This window comes from Macaca mulatta, chromosome 15 (genome assembly GCF_049350105.2).
Source record: "Macaca mulatta isolate MMU2019108-1 chromosome 15, T2T-MMU8v2.0, whole genome shotgun sequence".
NCBI lineage: Eukaryota > Metazoa > Chordata > Mammalia > Primates > Cercopithecidae > Macaca > Macaca mulatta.
The window spans coordinates 6063195-6078461 of NC_133420.1; the positions used below are offsets into that span (position 1 = coordinate 6063195).

At 60.4% G+C, this 15267-nt stretch overlaps 1 protein-coding gene across 2 annotated transcripts; it reads left to right on the forward strand.

The window, feature by feature from the left end:
* The first annotated feature begins 3 nt into the window (after positions 1-3).
* On the forward strand, positions 4-11783 carry INPP5E (inositol polyphosphate-5-phosphatase E). Of its 2 annotated transcripts, none has more exons than XM_077965348.1 (10): positions 4-1180; positions 5540-5663; positions 6270-6367; positions 7059-7183; positions 7404-7535; positions 7885-7992; positions 8480-8641; positions 8756-8871; positions 9439-9575; positions 10665-11783. In XM_077965348.1, exons 1-10 carry the CDS (start codon positions 369-371, stop codon positions 10795-10797), a joined length of 1947 nt encoding a protein of 648 aa, XP_077821474.1. In that variant the 5' UTR covers positions 4-368; the 3' UTR covers positions 10798-11783.
* The last annotated feature ends 3484 nt before the right edge of the window (positions 11784-15267 follow it).

The window sequence follows — 15267 nt, forward strand, 5'->3', positions numbered from 1 at the left end:
TCCGCCTCTGGGCGGCCGGGCCTCCGCGAGTACGGGGTCGGCTTCGGAGTCTGCGGGGCCAGCCCGGGGTGCCCGGTTCCTGCCCCTCTCCCCGAGCGGCGCCCCAGCCGGGGTCGAGCCTCGCCCGCGACAGGCCCTGCCTGCGGACCGCCCTGGGGACGGCGTCTGGGAGCCCCGAGGGGCTGGCGGGACCCGGGGCCCGGGCCATGCGGCAGCCGCCCCTGCCCCTCCGCGACCACCCCCGGCCCAAGCGGGAGCCGCAGCGCAGTTTCTGCTCCTCGCTGCGCCGGCGACCCCGGACCCGGCACCCCTGACCCCTCGCCCCGCCTGCGGCCCCGCGCCGAGGCCTCCCCTGGGAGGGCCCGTCCATGCCGTCCAAGGCGGAGAGCCTGCGGCCTTCGGAGCCGGCCCCGCAGCCGCCCGAAGGGAGGACGCTCCAAGGACAGCTTCCCGGCGCTCCGCTGGCCCCGCGCGCGGGGTCCCCACCCGATGCTCCGGGCTCCGAGAGCCCGGCGCTTGCCTGCAGCACCCCGGCCACGCCCAGCGGCGAGGACCCGCCAGCCCGGGCAGCACCCGTCACCCCGCGGCCCCCCGCCAGGCCTCGGCTGGAGCGAGCCCTGTCCCTGGACGACAAGGGCTGGAGGAGGAGGCGTTTTCGAGGCAGCCAGGAAGACCTGGAAGCCCGGAATGGGACCAGTCCCTCCAGGGGCTCAGTGCAGAGCGAGGGTCCCGGGGCCCCCGCCCACAGCTGCTCCCCGCCCTGCCTGAGCACCTCCTTGCAGGAAATCCCCAAGTCCCGCGGGGTCCTGGGCAGTGAGAGAGGGAGCCCGTCCTCGGGGGGTAACACTCTCTCTGGGGTGGCCAGCAGCTCCCCGAACCTGCTGCACAGAAACGCCGCCGTGGCAGGGAGCTCGCCCAGGCTGCCCAGCCTGCTGCCCCCGCGCCCGCCGCCTGCCCTGAGCCTGGACATCGCCTCCGACTCCCTGAGGACAGCAAACAAGGTCGACTCGGATCTTGCAGACTACAAGCTCCGTGCGCAGCCGCTCCTGGTGCGGGCCCACAGCAGCCTGGGCCCCGGCCGGCCCCGGAGCCCCCTGGCCTGCGACGACTGTTCCCTTCGATCGGCCAAATCCTCCTTCAGCCTCCTGGCGCCCATCCGCAGCAAGGACGTCCGCAGCAGGTAGGGCCTGGTGGGTGCAGCCCCTGTGCCGCCTTCATTGTAGTGTTCAGGCTGCTGGAACCTCGTGAGACCGTTCCCATCAGCAGCGTTTAGGATGCCTAAACAGAAAGAATGAAGCGGGTCTCCCGCAGCCACCCCATCTCCCAGCCCCTCCCCACAGCAGCGCCCTTCCCATCTCTCCCCAACTTCCCAGAACTTTTCCTGTGTGTTTCAGAACCATTCGTGGGCGTGACGTTGTGTTAAGGTAGACAAGATGGCATCTTGCATACAATTATGTATCTGGCGCTATTTCTTGTTTAGTCTTGAGAAATTTCCTCAATGTATATGATCTGCCCTTTTGGTTGTTTTTGTTTGTTTCTCTGTGGCCCAGGCTGGAGTGCAGTGGCGCAATCCCGGCTCACTGTAACCTCCACCTCCTGGGTTCAAGGGCTCCTCCTGCCTCAGCCTCCTAAGCGTCTGGGATTACAGGCACCTGCCACCACACTCGCTAAATTTTGTATTTTCAGTAGAGACAGGGTTTCCCCATGTTGGCCAGGCTGGTCTCGAACTCCTGGCCTCAGCCTCCCAAAGCGCTGGGATTCCAGGCGTGGGCCACTGCGCCCAGCCTGCCCCCTTAGTTTTTTTCTGCCGCAAGAGGCCCCAGATGTGTTGAGGCTACTTTGTTTAGCCACTTTCTCACGAGGAACATTTTGGTGGCTCGAGCTCTTGCTGGAAGGAACGGCACTGAACCCATGGGCTCTCTCCCAAGCCTGGTCTGGTCTTGGGGTCGCCGTCTGGGGGCCTGTCCTCAGATGCTCCCACTGTGACTTGGCAAAACCACCCGCACCCTTCTTTTCCTCCCCTCCCCACTGCCATGGTGCCCAAGTCTTGTCTGTCAGCCACGGCGGGAGGCAGGGCAGGTGTGAGAAGGGAGTGGTGTGAGGTGGTTTCTGTGTGGTGTCCTGGGGACGCTGTAACTCATGGCCACGGACTGGGAGGCTTGAAACAGCAGAGCTGGACTCTGTCCCAGTTCTAGAGGCCAGAAGTCTAAAATCAAGGTGTGGCCAGGCAGCCTCTCTCCAGAGGCTGGGGGGAGGATCCTCCTGCTGCCTCCCGCTCCTGGGGCCCCAGTTGTTCCTTGGCTTGTGGCACACTCCGGTCTCTGCCTCTGTCTTTATGTGGCCTCTTCCCTGTCTCTCTGTCTCTCTCTCGTCCTCTTCCCCATCTCTCTGTGTTCCCCTCTCTTTTTGTAAGGACACCAGTCATTGAATTTACTGCCCACCCTAAATCCAGAGTGATCTCATCTCAAGATCCTTAATTAAGTACATCTGCAGGCCGGGCGCGGTGGCTCACGCCTGTAATCCCAGCACTCTAGGAGGCCAAGGTGGGCGCGAGGTCAGGAGATCGAGACCATCCTGGCTAACACGGTGAAACCCCATCTCTACTAAAAATACGAAAAATTGGCCGGGCGCGGTGGCTCAAGCCTGTAATCCCAGCACTTTGGGAGGCCGAGACGGGCGGATCACGAGGTCAGGAGATCGAGACCATCCTGGCTAACACAGTGAAACCCCATCTCTACTAAAAATACGAAAACTTAGCCGGGCGAGGTGGCAGGCGCCTGTAGTCCCAGCTACTCGGGAGGCTGAGGCAGGAGAATGGCGTGAACCCGGGAGGCGGAGCTTGCAGTGAGCTGAGATCCGGCCACTGCACTCCAGCCTGGGTGACAGAGCGAGACTCCGTCTCAAAAAAAAAAAAAAAATACGAAAAATTAGCCGGGCGTGGTGGCAGGCGCCTGTAATCCCAGCTACTCGGGAGGCTGAGGCAGGAGAATGGCTTGAACCCGGGAGACGGAGGTTGCAGTGAGCCGAGATCGCGCCACTGCACCCCAGCCTGGGCGATAGAGCGAGACTCCGTCTCACAAAAAAAAAAAAAAAAAAAGTACATCTGCAAAGACCCTGTTTCCAAATAGGGCCCCATTCCAAGGTTCTGGAGGTCTGGGGGTCGACATGGCTTTGGGGATCACTGTTCAGCTCACCACAGTCCCCGAAGGTAGCCTCACTTCCCTGCGCCTGTGGTCCACCAGCAGGCAGGTCGGCTTAGGCATGGAGTGAGGGCCTGTGCCTGGCTCCCCCACCATACTCCCCTCCTGTGCGTGGATGGGGCAGGTGCAGTCACATACAGGGCAAAACTGTTGCTTTTGTTAAAATAATTCACTGCAGGGTTTCTTGTAAAGGGTAAAATTTCTTCGTGCGTCTAAAGCATCACATTTTAAAATCAGATTCAGTTTACGTAGATACACCTGTTAGAATGGCAGTCGTGTCTCAAATTTGGATCAGGTCATTGTTTTCGAACAACCAGGAAACGAGGGTTGATGTGGATCCTTTAACTCAGTTCTGCTGTCTAAAAACTTCCCATTTCCAGATCTCCGGTCTGTTCTAGAATAGGAGTCGGCACACGCTTTCTGTCAAGGGTGAGGCACGGACAGTGGGGACCAAAGGGCGTCTGTGTGCCGGTGAATCTATTAGGGACGCACATTGGAACCTCGCTGTTTTTTCTTTCTCTGCCGTTCCACACAGTAAAACCCATTCTGAGCTTGTGGGCCGCACGTGCACGAGCTGGTCCGCCCTGTTTCAGAATGGCTGCTGGCCTTTGCCAGTGCCTTGGGGCTGCCAGGGCGGGTTAGGGGGATGCTCTCCCCACCAGTTCCTTTTGCTCTGAGAGCCGGCCCAGGCTGCAGCAGCCGGCCTGTGCATCCTCACGCAGAAGCTCTGCAGTGTCCTGGCCCTGGATGGGGGTCCGAGGCAGCTCTGCCCCTGCCCGTGTCGGGACACAGGAATGATGACTGTGAGGGCTGCCCCTGGCCTGCTGTTACTAACCGTGCTCTGGACAGAGCTGGGCAGACCGGCCACGCGGCTGCTGGTGTGGACATGATGGGCGTTGCCGGCAAAGGCGCCATGGGCCTCGAGTCTGGTGACCGAGGAGCCCCTGCTGGGCCCGGGATCACTTGACAGCAGTGGCCACAGCAACACTCTCTGTCCCGAATGACCGCTGCGTGAACACAGTTGTCCTGACTGGAACTGTCAACAGTTTTAGGGGTGAGGTAGCGAGGTTCCTCCCTGTGACATGATTTAATCGTGTCCAGTGAAGCTTGGGGAGCTGCAGCCAGGATTGAGGAAGTTCTCACGGGAGGTCACAAGAATCCGGCACTGTGCTCTCGTCTCCCTTTGTGAAAGGGAACCTCGTCAGAAGACGGCGTATCTAGAAGGAGCAGCACAAGTGTTACTTAGAGAAGGAGTGGGGAGGAGGGCTGGCAAGCCTAGCCCACGGCCTTTCTGTGTAGTCAGCGAGCTGAGAACGCGTTTTACATTTCCACATGGTTGGGAAAAGGTCAAAACAATTCTAATACTGTTTCACACTACAAGAAAGTTGTAAACTTCACATTTCAGTGTCTGTAAATCAAGCATCTCAGGCACACGGCCGGCTCCGTGTGTCCACATCCCCTGGTGGCTTCTGCACCACTGGGTGGCCCACGGAGCAGTGGGCGTGTGCTGTTGCCTCTTGACAGGTTACCAGCCCTCGTGGCAGAAGGTGCTGAGTGTGGGGAGGGGCAGGGCGTCGCTGTGCCACACGGTGTGTTTAACCATTTGTGTGCACTGCCGTATTAAAATCCGAAAGCGCCAGCCTGGACAATGTGGCGAGACCCTGTTTCTACAAAAATAAAAAATGAAAAACTGGCCGGGCGTGGTGGCACTGCACCGGGAGTTCCAGCTACTCGGGGGGCTGAGGCAGAAGGATCACTTGAGCCCTGGAGGTGGAGGCTGCAGGGAGCTGTGTTGGTGCCACTGCACTCCATCCTGGGCACAGACTGAGACCCTATCCCCACCAGAAACCAAAACAAGCAAACCCAAAAGTGCATCAAGGCCACGAGTGTCGAGGAGATTAACGCGTTTCCATGTGGCTCGCCTGGTCTCCCTGTCTTAGGCCATCCTGCCTGGTGTTGGGGCCCAGGGAGAAAGGAGGAGAACCAGCCCCTGCCCGAACAGTGCCCTGTGCCCACAGCCGTGGCTTATAGTTTGGGAGCTCCTCTCTGTGGTTCTCCCAGGACCCCACCACCAAAAAGCCCCAGATGTCACCCTCTCCTGCCTCTTCCCGGGAGGCGGGGGGGTGTGAGCCCGCTCTGGGTGTTTGTGTGGCCAGGTCGGGCCTTGTTTTCCTACAGAGCAGACAGCAGCACCGCAGCGTCCAGCAGAGCCCTTGCTCGGGGTCGGGGGCAGCTTCTGACATTCTGTGGGTTTTGCTGTTGTCCCTGGGGACCTGGCCGAGACCCCCCCAGGGATGTGTCCTGTGCCTGGCCCTGAGCTTGGGGTCCTCCCGTCACAGGAGTTACCTGGAGGGCAGCCTCCTGGCCAGCGGGGCCCTGCTGGGGGCAGATGAGCTGGCCCGCTACTTCCCAGACCGGTACGTGGCGCTCTTCGTGGCCACCTGGAACATGCAGGGCCAGAAGGTGAGTGGCGCTGGGTGGCACTGGGCAGGGAAGGGCGGGGCGGTGCTGGACAGACGTGGGTGAGGGAGACGGGGCAGTTCTGTGCCTCGTCCCGGGGCCGGGAGGGCAGAGCCCCGAGGTGCATCCACTGCGAGCCGCGGCACAGGAGGGTGAGAGTGGGTAAGGACCCCCGTCCTCCCGAGCTCCCACCTGCACCTCCATGGCCGTGTGGCCGCAGAACGGAGGGGAAGGGATTGGGTCACCAGGCCTGGCTGAGAATCGTCTGCTCAAGGTGAGCGGGAGGGCGGCCAGCAGAGCCCCTGTGGGGCGGCTCAGGGGCAGGTTGGGCCCCACAGGCTGGGGTCACAGTGACGGGGGTCACACAGGGGTGGTTGTTAGATAGACTCGTGTTTGGAGAGGGAAACTGAGGCCAAGGGCCAACCTGAGGTGTGTTTGGTGTGTCAGAGGCTGCCTTAGAGACCGACCGGGTAGATCGCTTCTTGGCCGTGGCCTCAGTTTCCCTCATTCAGAGGAGTTGCTGGCACTCGAGGTGCTGCAGTGGGACTCGCCCACAGGCGCCTGCAGGTTTCGGGAGGAGCCGGCCCACCACGTGCTCCCTCCTCCCAGGAGCTCCCGCCCAGCCTGGACGAGTTCCTGCTCCCAGCCGAGGCCGACTATGCCCAGGACCTGTACGTCATCGGTGTCCAGGAGGGCTGCTCTGACAGGTAGGGCGGCCGCAGGCCCTGCAGTGCCTGCCCTGGGGCTGCTGTGTCTGAAGCTGCTGGGCGTTGAGACCTGGGTTGCGGCTGGGCACGGGTGGGCATTGAGACCTGGGTTGCGGCTGGGCACGGGTGGGCGTTGAGACCTGGGTTGCGGCTGGGCACGGGCAGCCTCCACGCCTGGGTGGGATACATGAGTCGGTTTCTTTTCTGGTGGCAACTTGGAGAGTTTAAAATCAATGAGATTGGATTCTGGTAACAAATTGTTGACGTGAGAGAGTAGAAGGGCAGCAGGGAGCACGGCCGGGCTCCGAGGCTTCCTGGGGCCCCCACGTTGTGGTGGGAACAGCAGGTGGCTGCCGCCCACACAGGTGCTCTGGGAGAAGGAGCCCTGGCCCCAAGCTGAGGTGGGCCCCACTCCCCTGGCCCATGAGCCATGCAGGCAGGAGGAGCTCTGCTCACTGGGGTCTCGGCAGGGATCCAGGGGAGCCACTCAAGTGGAACTGGGGCCTGTGACCCCCGGCAGGTCCCAACTCTGGCCCACAACGGCCTCTGGCAAATGCGTCTCCATGCAGGACTCCGAGGCCAGGTCGTGGGGTTTCCCTGGTAGCTCCTCGAGGGGCTCTGGGTGGCAGGTCTGGGAGTGGTGGAGCTGGGAGGCCATGTCCCCCAGCCGGCCGCGCTTCCTCCTCTGCAGGCGGGAGTGGGAGACGCGTCTGCAGGAGACGCTGGGCCCGCACTACGTGCTGCTGTCCTCGGCGGCCCACGGCGTGCTCTACATGTCGCTCTTTATCCGCCGGGACCTCATCTGGTTCTGCTCAGGTGGGTGCGGCTGGAGGGGTGGGCGCGGCTGGAGGGTGGCAGCCCCCCTTTCCACGACTGACCCGTGGCCTTGGCAGGACAGGCACGCTTTGCGTCTGGGATCTGGGGGTTGCTATGTCACACACGGGCTCCACAGTGAGCCCTCACTGGCATGCGGGTCCGGCCACGACCCCCGGCCTGCAGCGTCCTGCAGGTGAGCTGAGGGCTGCCCCTCCCGCAGAGGTGGAGTGCTCCACGGTGACCACACGCATCGTGTCTCAGATCAAGACCAAGGGGGCCTTGGGCGTCAGCTTCACCTTTTTTGGCACCTCCTTCCTCTTCATCACGTCCCACTTCACCTGTAAGTCGCTCGGTGCCCGTGCCGCAGGTGCTGCGTGAGAACAGCCTTCCTCTCCTGACCAGGACCCTGCCCAGGGCAGGGATCCTGGCTGCTGGCTTCATCTTCCACCCAGGGCCGTGGGGCGGGCACCATGCTTGCTAAGATGCACGCTGAGGACCCCCAGCAGACCCCGGCACTGAGGGCATGCCGTGCTGGGCCCGCGCTCCGTCCTCCGAGGCAGAAATGTCCCTGGCCAGGCCTGGCAGCGGATGCCTGGTGGGGTTGCGTCTGCAGGGGGCGCGCAGTCAGGGCATGGTCCAGGGGGCAGCTCTTGAGGGAGACCCAGAACCCTGTGACCCCTACCCCATTTCTGTTCCCACAGCGGGCGACGGGAAGGTGGCAGAGCGGCTGCTGGACTACACCAGGACCGTGCAAGCCCTGGCCCTGCCCAGAAACGTGCCCGACACCAACCCCTATCGCTCCAGCGCAGGTGAGGGCCCCCACACTGCATGCGGGTGGTGCTGCCGTGGTTCACACGCGGGGCGCCCGTCGTTTTTACGGCAGCTCTGCAGAGGCAGCGTCCTGAGCTCTGGGAAGCGAGGGCCGAAAAGTCCAAGTGCCCCCAGCGCATAGCCCCTCATGGTTCTTTAGCACGGTTAGTGGGGTGGGTGGATCCCGTCCACTCACAGCGTGTCCTGCTAGCCTGGGTCCTGGTCCTCACCACTGCCCGCCCTGCCGCCTCCCCCGGCTGTGTGGAAAGGAGCAGAGACATGGTCATCCCCTGCCATGGGCGCCGTCTGCTCCTGAGGCTGCTCCAGGTGCCTTCTGGAGCTGTCCCAATGCGAATCGGGGCCCAGCCCCTCTGGCTGGCACCCGAGACCCACTTCCCCTGGGAGCCACTGCCAGGCCGTGTTCTGGGGAAGGGGAAGGACCTGCCATTGCTTGCCTGTGCCCATGCATGGCCCACTGTGCCACAGCGGACGTCACCACCCGCTTCGATGAGGTGTTCTGGTTTGGAGACTTCAACTTCCGCCTGAGCGGCGGGCGCACGGCCGTGGACACCCTCCTGTGCCAGGGCCTGGTGGTGGACGTGCCGGCGCTGCTGCAGCATGACCAGCTCATCCGGGAGATGCGGAAAGGTGAGGGCCTGGGAGGGGGGTGGGCGTGGCGGGAGATGCGGAAAGGTGAGGGCCTGGGGTGCCACGGCTGGCACGAACTGGTCTGAGCCGGTCCGGGTGCCCATCCTGTGGCAGGGTCCATCTTCAAGGGCTTTCAGGAGCCGGACATTCACTTCCTCCCGTCATACAAGTTTGACATCGGGAAGGACACGTACGACAGCACCTCCAAGCAGAGGACACCCTCATACACGGTGAGCCCCGCCCGTGGCCGGCGCAGAGTGCTTCCAGGGCGGGCACCTCCCACAGCCGGGAGCCAATGCCTGGCATCAGGGGTCTGAACCTGGACGGCCTTGACTTGAACTTCAGCTCTACACCCTGGCCTCGTGGCGAGTCCCCTTTGGTGGAGAACGGCACCCTCTCCATGGGTGTTTTCAAGGCTGGGTGAGCCGACTGGCACACAGGGCACCGGCCATGCCCTCGCCCCTGGCGTGCAGAGCCTCTGCCCGTTGCACCCTCACTCACCCTTCCGCCAGGCCCATGGCTGCAGCTCTGGGCACGTCCCGATGTCTGCTGGATGCCTCAAGAAGCCACTGAGGCAGGGCAGGGTAGGAGCAGCCGCTGTTCACAGGGTCTCCAGCGGCGAGGGACAGGCCCTGGTCCAGCTGGCCACAGACACCGGGCAACAAAACGGGCATAAGTGTCGGGGGTCCCAGAAGGCTCCCTCGGGGGGCACTTGAGAACAGCGGGGAGGTGAGTGGGCCACGCCCCACAGCGCCTCAGGAGTAACTGGACTTCCTCCCTCCGGAATCTTCCCGAAGGACCGCGTCTTGTACAGAAGCCGCCACAAGGGTGACATCTGTCCCGTGAGCTACTCCTCCTGCCCCGGGATCAAGACCTCCGACCACCGCCCTGTGTACGGCCTCTTCCGGGTGAAAGTGAGGCCGGGGCGAGACAAGTCAGTGTTCTCCCGCGCTCCTTCCCTCTCGGGCCCGGGGGTTGGGCCGTCGTCCCATGAGCTGAGAAGGGTCCCTGTCATCGTGGGGTTCCACTTGGGGCTTTGTCCTGGGACCTTCAGGGCTGTGCACCCCCAGGATCGGTTGGACTCATCCTGGAGCAGGAAGAAGGCAGGAAGGGGAGCGGCTCTGAACAGTGAAGAGGCCCAGCTGGGGGGCTGGGTGTGGCCAGCTGGGGGGAGGAAGGCGTTAAGCACTCAGGTGTCCGCCCATCCTTCCTGTGGCTCTCCCAGGAACAGGCCTCTGTGTGCTTAGAGGCAGTGCCAGCCCGGGCCGGCGCCCGCCTAACACCCCTCCTCCGGGCCAGCGCCCACCTAACACCCCTCCTCCGGGCCAGCGCCCACCTAACGCCCCTCCTCCGGGCCAGCGCCCACCTAACGCCCCTCCTCGTGGCCCTGGGCGTCCTCCTAACACCCCTCCTCCGGGCCGGCGCCCACCTAACGCCCCTCCTCGTGGCCCTGGGCGCCCACCTAACGCCCCTCCTCCGGGCGCGGCGCCCACCTAACGCCCCTCCTCGTGGCCCTGGGCGTCCTCCTAACGCCCCTCCTCCGGGCCGGCGCCCACCTAACGCCCCCTCCTCCGGGCCCGGCCCCCACCTAACGCCCCCTCCTTGGGCCCGACCCCTTCCTAACGCCCCCTTCTCGGGCCCGACCCCTTCCTAACGCCCCCTCCTCCAGGCCCGGCCCCCACCTAACGCCCCCTCCTCGGGCCCGACCCCTTCCTGACGCCCCCTCCTCCTGGCCCGGCCCCCTCCTGATGCCCCCTCCTCCGGGCCCGGCCCCCACCTGACGCCCCCTCCTCCGGCCCGGCCCCCACCTGACGCCCCCTCCCCTGGGCCCGGCCCCTCCTAACACCCCCTCTTCCGGGCCCAGCCCCCTCCTGACGCCCCCTCCTCCTGGCCTGGTCCCCTCCTGACGCCCCCTCCTCCGGGCCTGGCCCCCACCTAACGCCCCCTCCTCCGGGCGCGGCCCCCTCCTAATGCCCCCTCTTCTGGGCCTGGCCTCCTCCTAATGCCCCCTCCTCCTCCACAGCATTCCATTGGCAGCTGGCAAATTTGATAGAGAGCTATACTTACTAGGAATTAAAAGACGGATTTCGAAGGAGATTCAGAGGCAGCAAGCACTACAGAGTCAGAACTCCAGCACCATCTGTTCCGTTTCTTGAAGTTTGCTGAGCGAGGACCCACAGCCGCAACATGGGGTGATTGTATTTGATCAAAACCCAGCGGGAAGGACGAAGAGTTTGCCGCCTTTTGCGGATCTGAGGGACTGTGGCGCCCGTGCCACTGTGCCAGCGTCCCAAGAAGGAAACCATCCCTAAGTGAGCCTGTCCTTCTCCATGGCAGGTCCACACGGCATGGGTGGGCAGGGCGTGGACCCGCCGCAGTACCACAGACCCCAGCCACTCTCGGGGGCAGACGTCAGAATCCGGTCCTGAGCAGCTCCCGTGCCCTGGGGGCAGTCACAGAGCCCCCCCACCCCCACCCCATCCCCGCGTGCTCTGCGCCAGCCTCTCCCTCCACACCCGGAGCAGGCGTCCATCTGTGTCCTCCTGGCAGCCCCTCAAACACACACCACCCCATGTCACACAGGTGTCCAGAGCCAGGCTGGACCTGGGCTAGGTGACCCCTGGGGCCTCAGACCTCTCAGTGGGCCCCAGAGCCCAGCTGAGGAAGCCACATGGCCTCCAGGACGTGGCGCGGTTCCCCTCCGCGAGGCTGCAGGTCGCCTGCCGTGGCGCAAAGAGGCCCGCACCCCAGCATAAGGGCCTCCCCGGCTGAGTGAGAAGCCACCTCCCCTCTCCTCTCATCAGCCAAGCCTGTTGGCATGAAACCATCTCATGGTTTCAGTGACGTAGACCGTTTGCTTCTGTAACTCCAGCCACAGAATGACAGTGGAGCCTGGCTGGGGAACTGCTGGAAGCTTAGGATGCCACCACCTTGAACACCTAGGCCAGGGATCCCCACCATGTCCCGGGTTTCTTTCTTCGAGAGTTTAGAACCGTTCATTCTTGCTTTGTGTCCCATTCCATCTCTTGAAAAAATGTAGTCTTTGAATGTGTGAAAATCTAGGGACATTCAATCTAGTCTTTTAAATTATTTATTTTTCCATATTTATATTTTTAAATAAATGCATATATTGAGTCTTAAACTCTCTTTCTGGCCAAAAACTGAAACCTGGAAGAAACAATATACATGCATACCCTGTTCTCACAATGTCCTTGTTTTAAAGGCTGTAAAATCCACAGGCAAAAAGTTTGGTCTCAACCCTTAACTGCTGACTGTGATCTTGTCCAGCTCATCTCTGCTGTCTTTAAAATCCTACATTCGGCTGGGTGCGGTGGCTCACTTCTATAATCCTAGCACTTTGGGAGGCTGAGGTGGGTGGATCACCTGAGTGCTGGGCAGATCACAAGGTCAGGAGTTCGAGACCAGCCTGGCCAACATGGTGAGACGCCCCCCCCCCCCAACCCCATCTCTACTAAAATTATAAAAATGAGCTGGGCATGGTGGCGGGTGCCTGTAATCCCAGCTACTCGGGAGGCTGAGGCAGGAGAATCGCTTGAACCCAGGAGACAGAGGTTGCAGTGAGCTGAGATTGCACCACTGCACTCCAGCCTGGGCAGCAGAGCAAGACTCCCTCTCAAAATACATAAATAAATAAATAAAATCTTGCATTCCTAGTTCACTGCCCCAGAGATCAGCGTTAGTTGGAAAAGAGTTTGAGGAAGACACAAATACTTCAGACCTGATGAACCCTGCTGGTTATCAACAATTCCAGTGAATAATACATAAAACTTTTATTAGCAGCAGCTTAAAAAGTGGGGAAACAAACACCCAGTCTCTTGATAAAAATGAGTCTCTTGGGCCGGGTGCGGTGGCTCATGCTTGTAATCCCGGCACTTGGGGAGGTCCCGGTGGGCAGATCACAAGGTCAGGGGTTCGAGACCAACCAGGCCAAATGGTGAGACCCCCACCATCTCTACTAAAAATACAAAAATTAGCCGGGCGCCTGTAGTCCCAGCTACCCAGGAGGCTGAGGCAGGAGAATTGCTTGAACCCGGGAGGCGGAGGTTGTAGTGAGCCAAGATCGCACCACTGCACTCCAGCCCGGGTGACAGAGTGAGACTCATCTCCAAAAACAAACAAAAGGTTTTGCCCAAACAAATGTGCCCTAAGTTTCAAATCAATTCATTGAAAATCTGGGGCGGGCGCGGTGGCTCACGCCTGTAATCCCAGCACTTTGGGAGGCCGAGGCGGGCGGGTCACAAGGTGAGGAGATCGAGACCACGGTGAAACCCCATCTCTACTAAAAATACAAAAAATTAGCCGGGCACCGTGGCGGGCGCCTGTAGTCTCAGCTACTCAGGAGGCTGAGGCAGGAGAATGGCGTGAACCCGGGAGGTGGAGCTTGTAGTGAGCCAAGATCACGCCACTGCACTCCAGCCTGGGCGACAGAGCGAGACTGTCTCAAAAAAAAAAAAAAAAAAAAGAAAATTTGTACCAAGATGTTTTAGGACAATGGGGCTTAAAATGAGTCAGCTTTTATGGCTTGTTCCTAGGCCTTTTCTCCGACCCAAACAGTTGTTAAAGAGATTCTGATCCGCCCCTGGAGTGTGTCCTGTGGCTTGAGAGTAAGAGGCTCCAAGTCTTTTGGCGGGGAGTGGCGGGGCGTGATGTGTCTAGTACGATCACAGATCAAAAGCCAGGTGATGCCCTTGGCACTCACCACTAGTTTTAGATGAATGGAATTTCACTCAGGAGTTTACACTAATGCAAATGATGTTGGCCAATCTCTGGAAAATAAAAGAATTGTTAAATACGGCCAGGCACAGTGGCTCACATCTACAATCCCAGCACTTTGGGAAGCTGAGGCAGGAGGATTGCTTGAAGCCAGGAGTTAAGAGACCAGCCTGGGCAACCTAGTGAGACCCCACCTCTAAAATAAGAATTAGCCCACATGTTGGTGCGCGCCTACAGTCCCAGCTATTCAGGAGGCTGAGGCGGGAGGATCAACTGAGACCTGGTGGTCAAGGCTGATGAGCAGTGGTTACATCACTGTACTCCCGGGCCAGCCTCATCTCAAAAAAAAAAAAAAAAAAAAAAAAAAAAGCTGGCTCGATAGTAGCGGGTTCTTAGAGCTTCACATTAGTGGTAACTTTGGTATACAATCCTCCACTGCTAAATTTGGCAAAAGCAAAACAAATGTGGCCAGGTGCGGTGGCTCATGCCTATAATCTCAGCACTTTGGGAGGCCCAGGTGGGTGGATCACCTGAGGCCTAGGCGGCTGGTCAGGAGTTCACCACCAGCCTGATCAAAATGGTGAAACCCCGTCTCTACTAAAAATACAAAAAATTAGCCGGGTGTGGCAGTGGGCGCCTGTAATCCCAGCTACTTGGGAGGCCGAGGCAGGAGAATCCCTTGAACCCATGAGGCAGACGTAGCGTGAGCCGAGGTCGTGCCATTGCACTCCAGCCTGGGCAACAATGAAACTCCATCTCAAAAAAAAAAAAAAATTGTGAAATACGCCTGAGGGTGGTTTCAAAAATTCAGCTCTCGGGGCCAGACGCGGAGGCTCACGCCTGTAATCCCAGCACCTGGGGAAGCCGAGGCAGGTGGATCATCTGAAGTTGGGAGTTGGAGACCAACCTGGCCAACATGGTGAAACCCCGTCTCTACTAAAAATGCAAAAGTTAGCCAGGTGTGGTGGCGGTCGCCTATAATCCCAGCTACTCGGGAGGCTGAGGCAGGAGAATGGCGTGAATCCAGGAGGTGGAGCTTGCAATGAGCCGAGATCACGCCACTGCACTCCAGCCTGGGCCATAGAGATCACGCCACTGCACTCCAGCCTGGGCCATAGAGGAAGACTCTGTCTCAAAAAAAAAAAAAAAATTCAGCTCTCGTTCTCTCAAGCATGCTTTGCTTGTCTTTCGTTCAGCAAGTGTTTTCTAGCCCTGCTCCAGGACAGAGGTTCTAGCCACCAGCAGCGATACTGGAATGAACCAAATGGCCTGCTTGGGGAAGGTGACCATCTTAAAAAAGCAGCAAGTGCACCTTAGTTCCAAAGAAAAAGGGACGTGGGGCCGGGCGCGGTGGCTCCCGCCTGTCATCCCAGCACTTTGGGAGGCCAAGGTGGGCGGATCACCTGAGGTCGGGAGTTGGAGACCAGCCTGACCAACACGGTGAAACCCGCGTCTACTAAGAATACAAAATTAGCCAGCGTGGTGGCGCACGCCTGTAATCCCAGCTACTCGGGAGGCTGAGGCGGGAGAATTGCTTGAACCTGGGAGGCGGAGGTTGCGACGAGCCAAGATCACGCCACTGCACTCCAGCCTGGGCAACAAGCGTGAAACTCCATCTCAAAAAAATAAAGAAAAGAAAAAGCGAGGCGAGGAGGAGTGTGGCAGGGAAGGCAGGCGTGTGACCTGCGGTTAGAGTGGAGGCAGCGAGGGAGAGCCAGCTGGGTGTGGCAGGGAACGGAGAGAACCTGTGTTGGCCTTGGCTTCCAAAGCACAGACCCTGAGGGCTAATTGGTAGCAGTTTCTAGAATGTCCTCCGGCTTCTCGGTAGTTGGAGCAGGACTGTGCTTCACTGGCATCTTCAGCAGCTCAACCCCAGGCCTGACGCCTGTGGT